Source organism: Daucus carota, chromosome 7 (assembly GCF_001625215.2).
Source record: "Daucus carota subsp. sativus chromosome 7, DH1 v3.0, whole genome shotgun sequence".
Classification (NCBI taxonomy): Eukaryota; Viridiplantae; Streptophyta; class Magnoliopsida; order Apiales; family Apiaceae; genus Daucus; species Daucus carota.
The window spans coordinates 682,782-701,523 of NC_030387.2; the positions used below are offsets into that span (position 1 = coordinate 682,782).

The 18,742-nt window shown below is 35.6% G+C and overlaps 3 protein-coding genes across 8 annotated transcripts in view; all 3 read right to left on the reverse strand.

The window, feature by feature from the left end:
• The window catches only part of LOC108193242 (ATP synthase subunit gamma, mitochondrial), a 72,764-nt gene that overhangs the window by 47,949 nt on the left and 6,073 nt on the right, over positions 1-18,742 (reverse strand). The gene's annotated exons all lie outside the window — the stretch shown is intronic.
• Positions 1,873-9,734, reverse strand: LOC108196688 (uncharacterized). 6 transcript variants are annotated; one of them, XM_064081512.1, is made up of 14 exons: positions 9,556-9,734; positions 9,344-9,472; positions 8,597-8,847; positions 7,518-7,590; positions 6,299-6,373; positions 5,777-5,887; positions 5,599-5,641; positions 5,011-5,107; positions 4,381-4,483; positions 4,203-4,298; positions 4,042-4,074; positions 2,678-2,771; positions 2,395-2,479; positions 1,873-2,257 (listed from the first exon to the last, which is right to left on the reverse strand). In XM_064081512.1, the coding sequence occupies exons 2-14, from the start codon at positions 9,413-9,415 to the stop codon at positions 2,140-2,142; spliced, it is 1,251 nt and encodes a 416-aa protein (XP_063937582.1). In that variant the 5' UTR covers positions 9,416-9,472; positions 9,556-9,734; the 3' UTR covers positions 1,873-2,139. The 6 variants fall into 6 exon arrangements, with proteins under 6 accessions (XP_063937582.1, XP_063937586.1, XP_017219576.1 ...); XM_064081516.1 differs by having other exon boundaries at positions 9,344-9,425; positions 9,556-9,729; XM_017364087.2 differs by having other exon boundaries at positions 9,344-9,462; positions 9,556-9,697.
• On the reverse strand, positions 11,866-17,824 carry LOC108196576 (uncharacterized). Its single transcript, XM_064081835.1, has 4 exons — positions 14,835-17,824; positions 14,227-14,661; positions 13,176-14,057; positions 11,866-13,009 (listed from the first exon to the last, which is right to left on the reverse strand). Exons 1-4 carry the CDS (start codon positions 17,565-17,567, stop codon positions 12,041-12,043), a joined length of 5,019 nt encoding a protein of 1,672 aa, XP_063937905.1. The 5' UTR covers positions 17,568-17,824; the 3' UTR covers positions 11,866-12,040.

Sequence of the window (18,742 nt, forward strand, 5' to 3'; positions counted from 1 at the left end):
AAGTTAAGGGGGGTCAATTTTTTTGTAAAAAAAATTAAAAGGGATCACAAAAAAATTAAGGGGGGTCAATTTCAATTTTACAACCTAAAAATATGTATAATATTAACAAACAAAAAAATTAAGGGGGGTAAGTTGCCCCCTCTTGCCCCTTCTAAGATCCGCCTCTGACTGTGTGGGATGATCATGGCAAATCAGAAATAGTACAAATCTACATTGGCAGTCATGAAAATCGTTTCAAATTTATCCAGTTTCTGTACGTTGAAAACCGAAATACTCTCGTACCTTCTGCAATACTTGGTCTGTTATGTGAAGGAGGCTGTACTTGCTTCCACACTGTGAGCATCTTACTATTCCTTTTTTCTTATATTTACCATGCAAAAATTTTGAATCGCACGTGCTTGTTATTTTGTCGATGATTTTACGTCTGAGTATTATTCTAAAAATCAGTGATTAATTTTGATTAATTCATGTTTCGTACTTCATCAAACTGATTAAATTTTTGATTATTTTAATTATCTGATTCTTTCAAGAAAAAAAAATCTTTATTCCGTGTTTCTGCAGTGTTTCTGCTGATTAAGGCTGATTCCCGCTTAATATATATTTTTATGTTGCCATGCATTAATACGTGAAAGTTGCAGGTGACGCTTGATTATCCATCAGAGTTTATCAATGGAATAAGTGGTTCTTATGAGGATTGCTGTGGATCAAAGTACTTGAGGTCGATTTGTTTTCATACCAATAAAACAAAGTATGGACCATTTGTTGCTACCCCTGCAAATAAGGGCTTACAGTCGATTGAGTTCAGCTATCAATTAGGCAGCAAGGTTTTCGGATTTTTTGGCACTTACCATTATTATGGCGTTGAAAGTATTGGGATTTATAGCAAGGCTATGGAGAAGCTAGGTGATCTTGTTAAGAAATAAGCTAAGTTTTAGGCATTCAATGGCCCAGTTTGGAAGTTAAAGGTTTGGAGAAAAATTAGAAGTTTGACCACTAAAATAAGTTAATATTAGTGTTTGGTAGTTAGCGGATTGAAATAGAAGTTTGGATCCAAAAAGCTAATTTTGAAAAAGCTACTTTGAGGAGTTTTTTGGATTAGCGGTTTTGATTTGTGTCAAAAAAAGCTAATCAATCAGCTATTTACCAAACAATTTTACGATAAACAGCTAATTCAATCCGCTAGTCAAAACATCTAATTCAATCAGCTAGTCAAAACAGCTAATTCGATTAGCTAACAGCTAATTCCCAAACAGGACCAGTATCTATTTGTTCTGTCTATGTAGGCCATTGGTGTGACACATATTACTATTGCTTGAACTTAATTTCTTTTATATTCTATCCGGCATATTTTAAAATCGGGTTCATTTGTTTTTGGTTGGTCCAGGCCAGGTTTGATATTGTTGTGAGTGCAAGTTGCGTTCAATGGGATTTTTGTACTAAAAGAAATTGAAACTGCTAATGAGATTGAATGGTTTCTGAAGTTTGACATTGTTTCAGCTTTATAAATTGTTTAATTTTTTTACAATATTGTAATATACTAACTAAAAAGAACAACTAGAAAGCTACTAAATTTAACAGGAGAATAAGAAGCTGAGCACAGAAAATAAGCAGCTCGGGGTGATCTTTCTTCATTACCGAGTGTGGCTATTTATAGCCAATGTGAATTTGCAAGCCAAGAACATTTAATGCATACACAAATTCTACTCCTATAAATCATAGCCCTACTATTTGATTCATTGACCACATGCATGGCAATCACTATATATAACACAATAAACATTATAAATATGTTTTTGGAAGACACAAGCCTTTCTTTCTAGCTGAATATATAAACCAGCCAAATATTATTTGTTTGGTTTGAGATGAGCAATATAAATTTCTTCATTGAAACCATTATCAGCTAGATCTTGCATTGTAAAACAACCACCAGCTCGAAGGCTAGACACGAGACATATTTTAATGCTTTTCAAACAAAACATGTTATTAACATGATAAGCTAAGCTCTCAATTACCTAGAAAATGCTTTACCTGGCAAACAAACTGTGCCCAATTACCCATTACTATTCCAAAATATATTTAGTGTCACTAAAACACAATTTCTAGGATATGCTTCAAATCCTTATAAAAGTCTGATAATGCTCAAGCAGCTTTCTGCACCTTGAGGCCGAAAAGATTCTCGAACAATTTTGGAGCCATTGGTGGAAGGTTCATAGGCCGAGGAGCCATAAAATTGACAATCTTTTCATGAACATGGTATCTGCAGACCGTTAAAACAATATAGTGACATGATTACACAATTTAAAAGGGATCAAATTTATAACACAGGTAAAGCTAAATAAAGTACTTTTAGTAATTTTATACACAGACGTTACATGGTATATGCTAATTACTAACCTAATTTTGCGACTTTTTGAAGCACGCTGATCAACAACCTTTCGCTTCTTAGTTTGCATCCTCTTCAAAGCATAAAATGCAGCCTCTATGGCAAGATGAACAAACATATGAGTTTCGCATTCTGTGAGCAGTTCAAAGTTCAGACAATGTCTGCAAATAACTTATGATAGATTTTTATATGATGCTGCTGTGTATTCATCATTTTCTTCTAGGAAATACGAGTATTATTTTGTTTAAAAAAATATTAAATTTTATGGCACATTATATTAAGTAGAAGGCTTACCAGATGAGGTTGGATCAATTGTCTCAAAGAATTCTTTCAGCAACTGCTGATAAAATTCAGAGTCGTCAAGAAGCTCTGGATCACCATTTACCTCCTGTGTATGTTGAATTCTTGTAAATCAATGTAATTTTTATTTAACTTAGCTGTGAAAATATTAAAGATAGCCTATATTATATGTAAGAAACATGTATTCTGATATCTGATAATAATCAATCTATTAACAACCATGCTTTTTACAGAGTCAAGCATCCATGATCCACCTATTTGATTAAAAGCACACATCAATTCTAAAAGAGTAGAAAAGGAACATATGTAACTATTGTGAATAAGGATATGTGAGCCACAAAACTGGGTTTGATCTAACTAGGTCAACATAACCTGTGGCAGCCTATTGTGGCCTTATGGCAGGCGGCAACAAACACCTTAGTGCATTAATCTAAGGTTAGTCAGACACTTGGTGATTTTGAAGACCACTACACCATATAGCAATAGCGGTGTCCCGTCCGGCAACAATATATCCATTTTGACAACATATACACAAAAGCATAACATTAATAACACAAAAAAATCTGACAAATGATCTTTGAGAGCTTAAAAAAAATTAAAAATTAGAAGATCAATTTGTCATATTATAGTGATCTTCTAATCACACCTTCAGATTAAAATAAGAAGAGCACAACTTCTTGGAGCTCTGACTCAACTGCAATCAAGTACACTTTAACACAAAAGGAACTACAAAAATTATTACAAAACTTATATGCCCATCTTAGTTATATCTACACCAAGTTTAAAGTACCTTCTTCAAGGTTATACTTAAAAAAGCATAGACATTAGACAGATATGGTATCTCAGCCCCATATATCATCCTTTTTAACCAAAAGCACGTCATTAACCGGTTATGGTTGAAGACAAATAGTTCATACCCAAGTTAATCACAGATATGATGACATTGGTAATTTGCTAGACTAAATGACTAATCCAACTTCTTTGTACCATAATTAGAAATAAATTTCATGCATCTAATTAAAAGATCCAGGACAACAATAAAGGTCATCATTTACCTAGTGCATTTACCATAGACCATGTACATATAATACAAGCAACATTATCATAAGTAAAACAAGTCACCATGTAGTGTTTTTAAAGTGTTCCCTAAAATTCCAATTGCCTCTATTATTGGCATAGGCATATTTCAATAAGTACTATTGTAAGAGACATTATCACTTATTCACTTTATTATTGAACTACTAAAACTTTCTTAATTTTTTAGAAGTAAATACTTTATTTGAAATTGAATCAGCTAAATATTCATAAAAAGAGGAAGTAAATGAATACAAGATTTCAATAACAGAAAGACATCCTACCTCTTCCTTGGTAATATTAGAGGTTTCTGGATCCTGTAAACAATCAATAACAAGTCAGTACAATGGTATACATCAGCTCTATGATAAGTATTATAGTACAAATTTATCCAAGAACAGTGTTGACAAGAAGTCAACAAATTAGTAAACCATATAAAGCTTACAGTTCCAAATATAGCGATAGCTGATCTCCTCTGCTGCATTCCGTTGACCATCCTACTAGGATCCCTCATATAAGCAGAAACTTGATCACTAATACTCTAGAGATGATTAAAAAACGAAATTAGAGAAGCTTTGCTGTTAAGAGTGGCAAACAGATAAAGTTAAGGCTGTTTGACGAACCTGATTAAAGGCTTGCAATTTTCCTTTAATTGCAGCAGCGCCAGTGGTCACCTGAGTTCTCCTCTGCCATTTATCTACTGCTTTATTCCTAAAAGAGACTATTCTGAAAGGTAGAGTATTAACTATATCAGTTTACAAAATCTGACATGCCTCGTTTTACAATACTGGCTAAGATGTGAGACATGACAAGCAAAAGAATCTTCAAATCATAACTTGATACATGAAATTTAAAATTTAAAATACCAATATGTTGATGTGAACTTGATATATAAAGCAGGATATGTTGAGGCCGTTTGGGTTAGCTTAAAAGAAGTAACTTCTTGCTTATAGTAAAGAAGTGGAGTAGAAATCAGAAGTAAATAAGTTAATAAAATGTTTGGAAAAGAAGCAGAAGTTGTGAGAGAGAAGTCAGCTTCTTAAAAGTGCTTCTACTTTTTTACACAAACGGGTCAAGAGAAGCAGAATTCAGAAGCGGCTTCTCCTTCTCTCAACCAAACAGGCCCATTATCTATGTTACTCTCTTAGACATTTCATAGATCAACTGTGGTTTAAACGAGGTCTTGTTGAGAAAGGTGAGGCATTTGAGTGCAATAAATGACCACTTTGATATAAACCCCGATATAAATATACCTTGACTGCATTTCAGATATCTTTGACCACTCTTGATCTTCTTCCACCATCAAATTTTCAGAAGCTTTCAATTGCTTGGTATTTTTTCCAGAAGTACCTGAAGTGAGTTGGGAAGAAGCTGATAAATACACTGATAAGCATATAAAGGAGATGTCAAACAAGGTTTTCATAACATAGCAATGATTACTGAGTAGTCCAACCACAAGCATTATTTACTATAGGCACCAACAGATGATTAAATATGACTTTCTGTCAAATTTTAGTTCTAGCCATAATTTGCATAAGTAGATTATTAAATATCAGGACATCAGCCCTTAAAAACCTTTGGTGGGAAACAAATAGCCAGGAGAGAGGGATTTAAGTAGTACATAGGTATTTACAACTCTCAAGTATAGCGCTACAATACATTGAAAACTTTTTTAACTTCTCCAATGTATCATCACTTGAGAATAATAATCAAGAATAAGTGATATAGAAAAGTCATCAAATTCCGTCATTGGTTTCAACATAACTTGGACTCTTGGAGGATATCAAGCCTGTATTACAAAATAAAAATATATAAATAAATAGATAGACCATGTAACATACCATCAGCACCCTGAGTAATTGTTGGATTCTTCTCAAGTAGGGCCTGTTGAAGAAAAAATCAGATGAGCGTATCAGGCATTTTATAATTGTAAAACTTTCTGTGCACAACGAAACGTTTCTGTATTCAATAACCTCAAAAGGCAAAAACATATCTCCATAACATGGTACAAAAACAGACCTCCTGCAGTTTCTGTATAGAATCCAAGGTCTTCTTTGATGTCGTTATAAGGTCTGAATATGCTTCACTGGTTTCACTAGAGGAATCACAAAGTGAGGATCTTATAGGATCCTGCACCAAATACCACCCAAGTTCAAATTCAGCATTTAGCAATACACACACACAACATATATATACTCCCTCCATCCCATGTGGTTGCACTACTTTTAGTATTGCAGTGCATTTTAAGATATGCTGAACATACTTCTAACTATCGATGGCCATTGCTATTGTATTTTTGTTCACAGTTAACTAAAGGTCGATAGTAGGCAATTCGAAAAGAAGAAATATCGAGTATCTTAATAGGATTAGCTTGCAAATATCATACGATTTTGGTCTACGCTTCTATCACATCTTCAAGGCCATCTCAGAAACTAACAAAAACTCGGCAGGTAACAGGGTGAAGTGTCATTATGCGTGTTATACACATCTTCATACAAAAATAGATGCCACAAGTATAAAGACATGTAAGCCAAATTTCACCTGTGGAAGTCTATTTGAATTCGAGAATGCTTTTTGCAGCAGAAATCTCAACTCAAGAGTCTTATCCCATAAAGCCTTCACACAAAAAAAAAAAAAAAAAACCAAAACCATCATATTAACCACTAACAAGAGTATGCATAAAAGTAGTATATTTAAACAAACCTAAACATAAGTTAGAGAGACCAAATGCAGTTCTAGGATGCACCCAGAGAAGAATAATAAGCAAACAATAAAATTACAACTGTTTCACCTTTTACGAAATTTGTATATCCAACTCAGACAGTGGAGTTAAGTTAAATTATAATCTAATAGGTAAACTTCAGGTGAAGCAAGTGCTTGCTATTGTTTAATTAATGCACAAATTTCATTTTTTTTCTTTGGGCTTCGTATGCAAAATCATGCGTCTCATATCACGAATTTTTATAAAGCAGTACCCTGATGCTAAGAATCACCAGCTAGTTAGCTGCTATGTTACTCAGACTCTTCATTTTACCTCGAAGTACCCATGTCAGACACTTGACACTTGGACATGGACACTTGGACTAGGACACTTGTATTAGGCCAAAAACATGTAAATATTTCAAAATATTACCAAGTCCGACACAGGGACATGTATCCATGTCGGACACTTCTAGCCAAGTCCGTGTAACATAGGTTAGCTGATTAAATTGCACTTCATGTTTTGGCAAGCAATCAGAACTCAAACTATACTCCATCACCAGGTCCTGGGTTCGACCCTGGCTCACCCCGAGAGTTTCGTAGAACAGATACTCAATTGGAAGGTTATAAGCCATATTTGTCAAAAAAAAGATCATGAAGAATATGTGTGAATAATCATGAGGATGTATATTACCAGAAGAAAAAAGAATCAGAACAGTTAATGTCAGTAAACACTTAAACCATTTTGCATCCAAAGTCTATCATGAATTTTCAGATATTTTCTTACACTTGTGAAAAGCAATTGGGGAGAAGTATTGTCACCTGACAATAGGAAAAGGTGTTATGCTTGAACTGTGGTCTACTGGTCCAGACCAAACAGTTCAGCAGTAACATGATCCACAATATGAAGCCAATAAAAACAGTAAGATACTTTGCAATTTAATATGGAACTGGAAGCATCGGAGGCCAAATTTGCAGATAGCTTATTTTTTGGCTACACTAATGGATCGTGAGTCTATTCAACGATAATACAAAAATTTAAAAACAAAGAAGATTGTACCTTCTGGTTTTTTACTGCTTGGCCTTTCAGAACATCTTCATCTTTTTGCCTCCTTAAGTTCTTCAGGAGATCTCTGGATGCAAAGTTATTAAAATAGTTCAGAAACTGATTCAAAGAGACCCTTAAATTCCTTCAATCCTTATATAAAAATATAATGAAAGAGATTGGCATACCAATCAAAGATGGTGAATAAATATAAGTTATTACCCACGAGTACAAGTATAGTAACTAATTAAATAATTGCAAAATTTTAAAATGCAGCTGTGAGCTATTATTATAATACTTTTCCTCACCTTATGATAACTAAACAAAGTACATGCACACGTAATGATCCTTCCAAAGACCTTTGATAAGATATTATTTACTTGCAAAGGAATTGCTAAATATGAAGTAATAAATTACTATGACCTTTAAAAAGTTGAATCCTTCCAAAGACCTTAAAAAAGTAATAGATCACTTTTGTATAATCCCCCATAACCTTCCCTGTTAAGGACCATTGGTCCTTTTCAGAATTTTAACCTAAATTGATAGATTCTAATCACTGTCATTAACTTACTATTTTTTCCCTATGCAGAATTATTCTTAATACAGTTTGTTGAATAATTTAATCAAATGTCTCAATATCTAAGTCTTCTACTCTGCCGACTAATGCATGTATACTTAATTCAGAAGATTATAGTAGTAGCTGGTTGCATGCAGTACGGCTATATGGCCAAGAGCGTGTTTTTGTTTTGCCATCATCGAGTAAGTATATCTTTCTATGCAGCTTGTAACTGCAAGATTGCGGGATGGTATGCATATTGTTTGTCCTAGCAGTGCACAGAACTGCAGATTTTGTGAGTTGTTATCACCAGTATCTTCAATTTTACAAGCATACTCTGTTTGACCAAGTATCGTTTGGAGAAGGGTATGCAGAGTTGTAACTTGTAACCAAAAAAATATAAACAAATAGAAGAAGAATGCAGGCCTTCAATAAAAGCATGTGTAGCACAATTAGAACACCTAGGTACACCACTACAACAAGAAAATCATGATTGTGTGTTTCTGGAAATCAATAAACATATAAAGAGATGACTTACTGCTCCTCGTGACGAAGCTCCATATATTCCTTCTCTAGTTCTTCAACCTCAGCAATATTCCTCTCTTCATTTTTTGCATTCTCCATCTCCTCATCATCTTCAACTTCTTCCTCCCCACTAATTTCATCATCTTCATCTCCATCACTATCATCATCTTTGAATCCATCATCTTCATTGTCTTCATCTCCATCACTCTCATGATCTGCCAGTCCATCACTATCGAACTCAGACCCGTCTCCCTCACTATCCTCCTAAAACAATTAAACCCTTAATACAGATAACACACAAGATCCATAAAGATATCTCACAATCAACATTTCTAACCACTAATATAACAACCCAAGTCCAGCATACTACACCCAAAAACTCACCACGAATTAGTCTAAAAGATCTAGCAATATGTTAGTTGTTGAACTGTACTTGGCTCCAGCCTGCTAATTATATGGGATGTCACAAGCACTCCCATCTTATAGATTTCCCGTTCTCATCGAACTTACACACAAACTTACAGAACTTCAGGGAGCACTTCCAGCCAACCCAACTACCCCAAATTTCCCACTTGGTATACATTAATCGTTGCCTTGTACTTAAAGGCCTCAAACATTCTTTTTATTCCAACCGATGTGAAACGCTACAACTAAACCCTCCCGGAAAAAACTACTTTCTCAAGGACAATCCCCGGAAACAAAACAAACTTGAAATGCATATCTATTATGTATTACAAACGAAGTTAAAGAATTTACTCACATAATCCAGTGTTTCCGCGCCTTGGCTTGTAAAGACATCATCTTCACAGTCAGCCTCTCGCCCCCGTTTCATGGTAAGATTACTGTTGCCAAGCTCGGGTATTAGTCAAATCTAGTGAGCTGAAATCAACTACAACTAGCTAATCAGCTGGTTACAAATCACAGAAGATACAAAAAGATTAAAGAAAAATAGAATCAATCAAAATAGGATACCTAGAAATTGGGGGTTGTGGCTGTGGGCACTGGAGCCGAGAGGGAGGGAGAGAGTCAGGGAGGAGCTGAGCAGGTTGTGCCGTTGTGGTGGGCTCGCGGCTGAGTTCGGAATTAGGGTAGTGAAGCGTGTATATCTGTAATTCTGTATCAGTGTTTTTTTTTGTTTTTTTTACAAATATGTCTTGTAACTTTACAAATGAGTATGTAAGCCAGGCTCGAACGCAGGACGAGGAGTTATCCAACGGTGCCTCTCCTTTCTTCTTCTTTTTATTTTTGTTAAATTATTTATATTTTTAATTAATTTTATAATATTTATTTTTATTTGTAAAATCACTCCTTTTTTTAATTTTGTCAATTATTATATTTTATTTTCTAATAATGTTTTAATAAAATAAGGACCTCTCCATGACATTTATAATTCAGTAGAAGTTAAAAAAATTATATTGATATTAATAATTCAGCGGAACTAAAAAAAGAAATATATATTATTTTTTTCATGTCGGTGAGCTCTAGCTACCCACTAGGGCTGAGCAAAAAATCAAAAAAAAACCGAACCCGAACCAAAATCGGTAAAAACCGAGCCGGAACTAAAACCGAAAATTTATAAACCGAGCCGAGTTCATGGGTTCGGTTCCGGTTATTAGTTAAAACCGAACTGAACCGATTAATTAATTAATTAATTATTATATATATATATAATTTATAAGATTTCTTGATAGGTCAGTTTATATCACCCTTATTAAGTTTCAGTCCTGGTGCCTGGCACTTATGGGAAGGAAGGGCTATAGTAGAACCTGCTCTTCTCTGTAATATAGTTTGGTTCTATGTTGGGGTTTAAAGTATCAGTTGTTTAGGTCGCTATGCATGTTTTGGTTTAAGGTTATGCATGCTTAGGCTGCTGCATGTAGGGGTGAACATAACCGACCCAACCCGCGAAACCCGAACCAAACCAACCCTCTTTTGAACCGATTAAACCGAACCGTTCAAAACCGATAGTTAAATGGGTTCATTTTCAAAAAACCCGAATAAATTGGGTTGGGTCAGGGTTTAACATATTATAACCCTCAACCAACCCAACCCAACCCGTTTATATACAAAACAAATAAATTAGTTTCCGTCACATCATGTTTGTGTTTCATTTGATTGTATTTCAGTATTTTTATTTGTTTTGCTGAGTAATATTTGTCTAATTCGTACTAGCTTTTTTTAGTGCACCTGTTAGCTATGTTCTAGAAGTATCAATGACATCAATCCAGCAGAGTATTTTTTTGTAAATATCAAGCTTTCTGATATTAAGTGCATCCACATAATTCATAATTTATAAATATTTTATTACTTTGGTTTCCTGACTCATTACGCCCATAATATGTGAATGAAATTGATCTAGGAAATATAGATAAAAGATATGTGAAGTGGAGTTGATTTTGGAAATATGAAAGTTGAAGTGGACAATTAAATTGAACAAATTTCTTTCTTAAAAGTGGATAGAGAAGGAGTATCTATTTTTATTTTTATTTTTTAAAAATATAAATTTTTATATTATCATGTCACAAACAAAACAATTAATTGTTTATTACTTTTCACAAGTCCAATACTTAATTTTTTGACATGACAATATAAAATTCTAAACCGACCAAACCAACCCGAACCAACCCAACCCAACATAAAAAAGGTAGGGTTGGGTTAGTCATTTATTTTTGGATTAACGGGTTAGATTTTTAAAAACCGAACTAATTGGGTTGGGTCGTTTTATCGGCTCTAACCCGACCGACCCAACCCGTGTTCACCCCTAGCTGCATGCTAGTTTGTTCCGGACTCTCTTTTGCAGAGTTTATTCTCGGTCTCCTAGCCTCTCTGTTGATGGCTTTTATATAAATAAATAATCTTGAATTATCAAAAAAAAAATGGTGCATATAACAAAATGACTTCCCGGAACAAAAGAAATAATAATGCTATCATTTATTTGTCGGTTTTGTAAGCGAAACCGAACCCGAACCGGCAGTTGCGATTTTCAATTTTAAAAACCGAAGATATATGGTTCCGGTTTTATCCGAAAACCGAGCCGAACCGGCCCATCCTCTCCCCTGATACCCACAAAACCATTTACGGACTGTATTTTCCAGGTGCTCCTGATAAATCCGGCCAGGTTACCGAATTCAATTATAAGGTTGGTGGCAAGTTCTGCCGTTGTTTTGGCTCCTACAGGGTTGATGGGGTCCAAAGCATTGGGTTTATACTGTCAAACAGGAAAATGCAAGAACTTCACCATTAAATGAGTGCCGAGTATCCAATTCATGCTTAAACAACAGATAACATCCTCAGGAAGTAAAAATTATATATAAATCTTATTAAATTGTATCTTTGTTGTTATTTATCAAAAATAAAATCTCAGAAGTTCACATTTGAGGAATGTAGTGTTGGGAGAAATTTACAACAATGCAAGTCCAGTCATTAGTTTGTTTTTGAGTAATCCCAGTAGTGAATTCTACCCTGAACTGTCAGTTTCAGTTCCACCTTCAGTTTCCGTTCCAATTTCAGTTTCGGTCTCGCTTTCTAGAAGCTCTTCCTCTTCCTCCTCCTCCTCTTCTTCTTCTTCTTCTTCTTCAATAATTATCTCTGATTGTGTTCCCAGATCTTGAATACGATAACTGGATTCTTCTGAACAGTAACTTAAGCAGCTTCCACTTTTGTGATACTGCCTTATAAAGTCGTTCAAGTCATGAAATCCTTCTTCACAGTACCAGTCAATAGCAAGATTCACTAACGACGTGGTTGTTGAGGAACTGAAATATTCCATCTGGGGACACTTGATCACCCTTAAATTCTGCAACTTGAGTATATTGAGAACATAGCTTGAAGTGCAACTGAAACTTCGGAGGTTTGGCAAAGATTCAAGAGTAATTGATGAGAGTTTAGAGGATCTGATACTCTTACTATTTGTCTCAGAAGTTTCATCACTCCCGGCCTCCTCAACAACGTGTTCCAACAATTCACAGTCAGATACATGTAATTCTTGAAGTCGAGGGATCTCTCGGAACACAGAGCATGTGAAAAGAATCGAGGGTCCACAACCAACAATTTTCACTTTTTTCAAAGCCGGCATATAGCACTCGTAAGTTGCACCACAGAAAATACTTTTTAACTTTGGTAAACCTTGAAGATGAACGGTAGAGACTCGATCAAGTGTGATAATCTTTTCACTTGTATCTGTAGTTTCATTGTCCTCAAAGATGCCTTCTAACAATCTGCAATCTGATACTTTTAAATATTCAAGTTGTCTGAGATTTTTGAAGACGGAGCGTGTGAAAAGAGTACTAGATAATCCAGAGTCACGAACTATCACTTTCTTTAAAACGGGCATATGGAACTCGAAATTTGCACCATGAAAAAAACTTTCAAGATCAGGCAAGTAGTTGAGAACAATTGCCGAGAGTTGAAGGAGTGTGAATGCAACCTGCAGAAATAAGCGACACGTTAGCCTGGCTTTAACAGGCAGCAGGTACTGCCTTTGTGCTCAATATGAATCATATAAACACTCCTTGTAACAGTATGTGTAACTAACAATAAAAGTAAGAATTCTATGTAAATGTTGGAAACAGGTCATATAGCAATAAACATACCTTGCAAATATTAGTTTTACCCCTCTGGTAACACCAAAAGTCCGTCAAGCTTGGCAGATTAAGTAGCGCTAAAATTTTCAACTCAGGGAACAGTATGTCATTCATGTCGCCAGTTTCATCACATTTTTCATTCTCAACAATGTGTTTTAACAGCCAGCAGTTAACTACTACTAATTTTTTGAGCTGTTGGAGTTCTCGGCAGATAGACCACGTGAAAAGAGTAGAGATGCCACAGTTAACAACTTTCAATTTCATTAGAGCCGGCATCTTGCACTCATAATTTACACTGTAGAAAATACTTTTGAGACTTGGTAAATTTTCAAGAAGAAGCGATGAGAGTTGAGGGAGTGTGATAATCTGGTCACCCGAATCAGAATGTTCATCACCCCGTACATCCTCATAGAGTCCTTCTAACGAACTGCAAAAAGATACTTCTAATGTTTTGAGTTGTTTGAGATTCCTGATGACAGAGAGGTTGAAAAGAGTATCAGAAAATCCACAAGTACGAATAAACACATTCGTTAAAACTGGCATATGGAACTCATAATTTGCATTATGGAAGGCACTTCTGAGTTTTGGCAAATTTTGGAAATCAACTGATGTGAGTTGAAAGAGTGTGATAATATTGTCACAAGTCTCATCACCCCTTGAATCCTCCACGAGGTTCTCCAACAGATCACAACTATTTACTAGTAAGCTCTTGATGAGTTGGAATTTTCTGAACATAGAGAATGTGAAAAGATCTGAGAGTCCACAGTTACAAACTTGAACCTTCTCTAAAGCCGGCATATGGAACTCAAAGTTTGCACCGTGAAAAAAACTTTTGAGATTAGGCAAGTCTTTAACAAAAACTGCTGAGAGTCGAAGGAGACTGTATGCAACCTACACAAATCAATGCAACTGTCAACTTGGCTCAACTTGGCTCATAAATAGTTAAATTATTTATATAAGATCTTTAAAAACACGGATGCATCATATGTAAAAGTGTTATAAATAAGCAAATTGAGTCATTTAGAAATATAAAAAATATGGAGTATATATTTATATACACCTTGCAAGTATCAGCTTTTCTACTCTGGTAACACCAAAAGCTCGTCAAACTTGGCAACCAATCTAGCTCTAGAACCATCAACTCAGGGAACAGGATGCCATCAGTTATTGCTTGTTCACCACCTCCAATAATCTCTCTCATCTCCAAACAAAATTCTACACTCATTTTTTGAAGTTTTCTAAGATCATTGGCAATACAAGGTGGAAACATTCTTCTCATGCTGCTGCAGTCACATACTTCTATATGTTCCAGATTATTTAGCCTATGCAACATGGCCTGCGGGATTAAACTTTCTAGTTTGTCACAGCCTGATACAGATAAATTATTTAGTTTGCAAAAGGACAATCCAGTGTCATTATAGCAATCCTTTCCCCAAATTACACATGAATTTGGCAACGACTGGATAGTCAGTTCTTCCAAGGACGGGAATGCAACCTGCATATAATAATGAGTTCCTTCAGTCTAAATTTTAAAACATTAACAATATAATATGATGCAGGGATGTAAGATGGTATTTACAATTAATAAATTTAAAATAGGTCTTAAATTTTATAGAGATGCCCGCTGCAGAAAAAGAACAAAAGCTTAAATTATAAAGGAAAGCATACATGTCCATCGAAAAGAGACTGATACTCAGCAGGGAGGTCCGTGGATAATGTTGAACCTGAAATCATGTATTTCTTTCTCACATAGAAGCTTTTGAGTCTCGACAAAAATAATATCTTCAGTAATTTTAATTTGGAGAAATTTATGACTTTCCGGTCACTTGTTCCTTCATTCAGTATGATGGCTTCCATAGATTTACAATTATTTACAGTGAGCTCTTGCAGTTGTCCCAGATTTTTGGCAATGTTGTTGCAGAAGAGGTATTTCATCTCAGAGCAGTAACTAATTTTTAAAATGGTCAGTTTGGAGAAACATGTTGCTGGTCGAAGACTGTACTGAATCTCATCATGTGATATACATGACATACTTGCTAGATGCTCCATGTCACAATTTTCTATGTACAGTTTATTCAGGTCTTCAAATGCTCTTCTTTGACCATTGCAAATGCTACTCACTTCAACATTGCTGTAGCGCAATCTCACCTCTTCAGCCCTTGTCATCAAACCTTCCCATGATTGTGAGTGATGGCCATACAACCTAGTCGACCTCATGGCTGAAACTCTCCAATATCGTTCTGAAAGATCTATATCCTTTGGCGCACCCACACATATGCTGTATCTATCCAATTCAGAAAATACATTTTTAACTCGAAAAGTATGATCAGCATAGAAATGAAACTGTAAACTTGCCAGATGAGTCAATTCACATATCTCCATGACTATGGGTTCAGTATGATATTCTTCACGGTCAATGATGAATCCATTTGGTATATGCAATTCTTCTAGACTGGATAGAGTAGATATGACATTCAACGCCATTACCAATTCAGGTTCCCTTTTTTGTTGGATCTCTAGCTTTCGAAGATATTTCAAGTTTGCTACATCCAGAGGCCTTGGCAGATCACAATACCATATGCAAAGAGTTTTTAGGCTTTTGGGAAAAAGACTACCATCCGTCTTTCTTGTGTCGCACCTTGATAAAGTAAGTGTCCCGAGATTATCCAAGGGTTGAAGAGAAAACTGCTTCAAAGATATATTCACCTTTTGTAGCATCAGAAAATTGAGATTCACAAACATTTTGTAGAAGCCACCTGAGAACTGTTGTGGATGGTTGTTGCATTGCAGCCACAAGGTATGCAGGTCCGGGCACACCTCACGCTCTTTGAAATGAACATCATCAGTTTCTGCATCCAAACGTAAGAATTTTCCTGTGCAATAACTGGCATCAGAAGGAAAGTACCCTGAGTTGCATGTTACTTGTAACAATGCATATTTTGAATCTGTAGAAGCTATGGATCTTGCTACGTCTCTGATGATGTCATGAACTTTAGTTATATAATCTACTCCACAGTCAAGCAACAAAGAAGACACCTTAAGATAGTGAACCATTGCAAGTACTCTTGGTTCTCCATCTGGTATAAGTTGTGAGCCTGTTGCTAACTGGATCAGCATCTTCATATCGATTTCATCATCTTCAGGAAACAAAGAGCACAGAAAAAGACATGACTTTGCATCATCATCTCTTAAATTATCAATACTTAATTTAATACACGCATATACTTGTGGATCTACTCCAACAATTTTTTCAAATTTTCCCTTCTCAAGTTGAACAAGTGCATCCTTCCATGAAATTTGAGGCTTGCCTGTCAGTGCTTTGCCAACTGCATGAATCAGTAATGGTAACTGAGCGCACTCATTGCACACTTTTTGTACCAACGATTCATCCTGTAGAGAGTTAATTGTATCAGAACCAACAGTGTTCTTGAACAGAGACAAAGCCTCCCTAGGACTCAAGGTCTGGATCTCGACAAGATGCTTGCACTTGTTACGCAGGCATACATCTTGCTCTCTAGATGTCAAGAGAATTTTAGAGCCCCTGGAACTACTGCCATCGAAAAGTGAGTTCCCAATTATATTACCTAACGGAATCTCCCTCCATACATCATCTAATATGAGTAGAATCTTACCACAACTCCTTAAACTAATTTCCAGCTGTGATGCTCTTCTGTCTACATCTTGCGACTGGAGATTGCAATCCAGACATCCAGCAATCTGGTCTTGTAACTTCAATTTGTCCAATTTTTCATTGCCCACATTTACTCGTACCACCTTGTCAAAGATTTTCTTCTTCATGGCATCTTCCCAAAACTTCTCCATCGTTCGAGTTTTGCCAACTCCTGGCATCCCATAGATGCCATGGATCAGCGGACTGTCTTGGTCCACAAGCGCATCCCAAAGTTTCTCATAAACATCTTTTCTGGATTGAAAATCCTCGAATGTGGTATCACAGTTTGGCATATATATAACCTCTGGAAGGTATGCAATATCTCCAGCTAGATGTTTCATTCCGGAGATGGTGAGTTTAGTTACTGTCTCTGCCTTCTTTACAGCATGCTTACCTATCCGAAAACTCGAGATGGGATCAGGAATTGGCAGACTCTGGATGCAGCTGCATGAAGGTGAAAGCTCTTCAGAAATCTCCTGGATCTCTTCCACTTCTTTCTGCCATTTCGATACATAGTCTTGGATCACTTTACCATTTTTCTCTTCTTCCTTGACTTTCCTGCACATCTTGTCCTTCTCAATGTTAAGCTTCTCAATTTCGGAATTGAGATCGTTAACAAGAGATTTATAGCACAACATATACTTCAAGCTATGAAACACTGCATCAACTGTATATTCAGACAATCTTTCCACAAATTTTCCCACACATGGAATGTCACCTAGACCAACCATGATTAATTTTACAATAGCACTGATCAAAGAGAAACAAATGATAAGGCAGATAGAAGGAAGCAAATAGCCTGCACCTGAATAGAACCAGATGCTAAGATACTGAGACTATCAGTTCAGTTGCAGGGGTACTAACACAACCTCTGCCAACCATTCTTTCATGCCGACTGATTAAATCTCTGATTATTTCTATTCATAATTTAACTAATTTTTGATCAATTCAATTTTTCATGTCTTCACCGATTAAATCTGATTCTCATTTTTTATAATAACAATATCTAGTTGATATATAGATGAACGGAGCACCACAAAAGAAGAAAATACTAAATCATAAAGTCAGTTGCTCACTGCAGGACAGCTGGTGAAAGTGAAAGCGCACTATAATAAAATATAAAGTTGATCGACAAGGGAGAATCTTGTCTTCCTTCGGCTACTTTAACTTTTAATAAAATAGATTAACATAATTATTATTTCTGAACTCATGTCGTACTAAGCAGCTAAGTTGCCTTGTTTGTCTGGAAGTGTTAATATGTACTCCCTCCGTCCCCTGAGTTGTATACATCGGAGAAGGACGGGGACGCGGCACAGACTTTAATATGGGCAGCCAAGGTTCGAACCATGACATTTCTCACCAATATTCCACTATCAAATCATTAGACTAGACATAAAATTGAACAACACATGAGTAAAGAACATAATTATCTTAAAATTTTAGGGTGGGCCGAGACCTATGTTCGGCCCGGTGTAGCTCCGCCACTGAAAGTATAGTTCTATAACTTATTTTTAAGATTTTTCTTTTCTGAATAAAAGTTTGAATGTTATATTTTTATTTAGAAAAAGAAAATTTTACAAATAAATTATAGAACTATATGTTTTATAAGAGCATTGAAGTGCGTGTCGAGTAGTGAAAAAGAAACGCATAGAAATTAAATGGGACAGAGGGAGTATTATTCTCCTCCGCCTGATGTGTTGGAGATGATACGAATTCAACAAAATTTTAACTAATCATTCATATTATATCGTTATAACTGTCTCCCTATATTTAACAGTGGGAGATACTTTAACAGGAATATTTCCTTTACACCACGAAAAGCCGAAAGTAAAAGCTAAAAATCACAGCCTTTTTTTGTAATCTACATCTTATTTGTAACAAAAAATATCATGATATATAAATACCT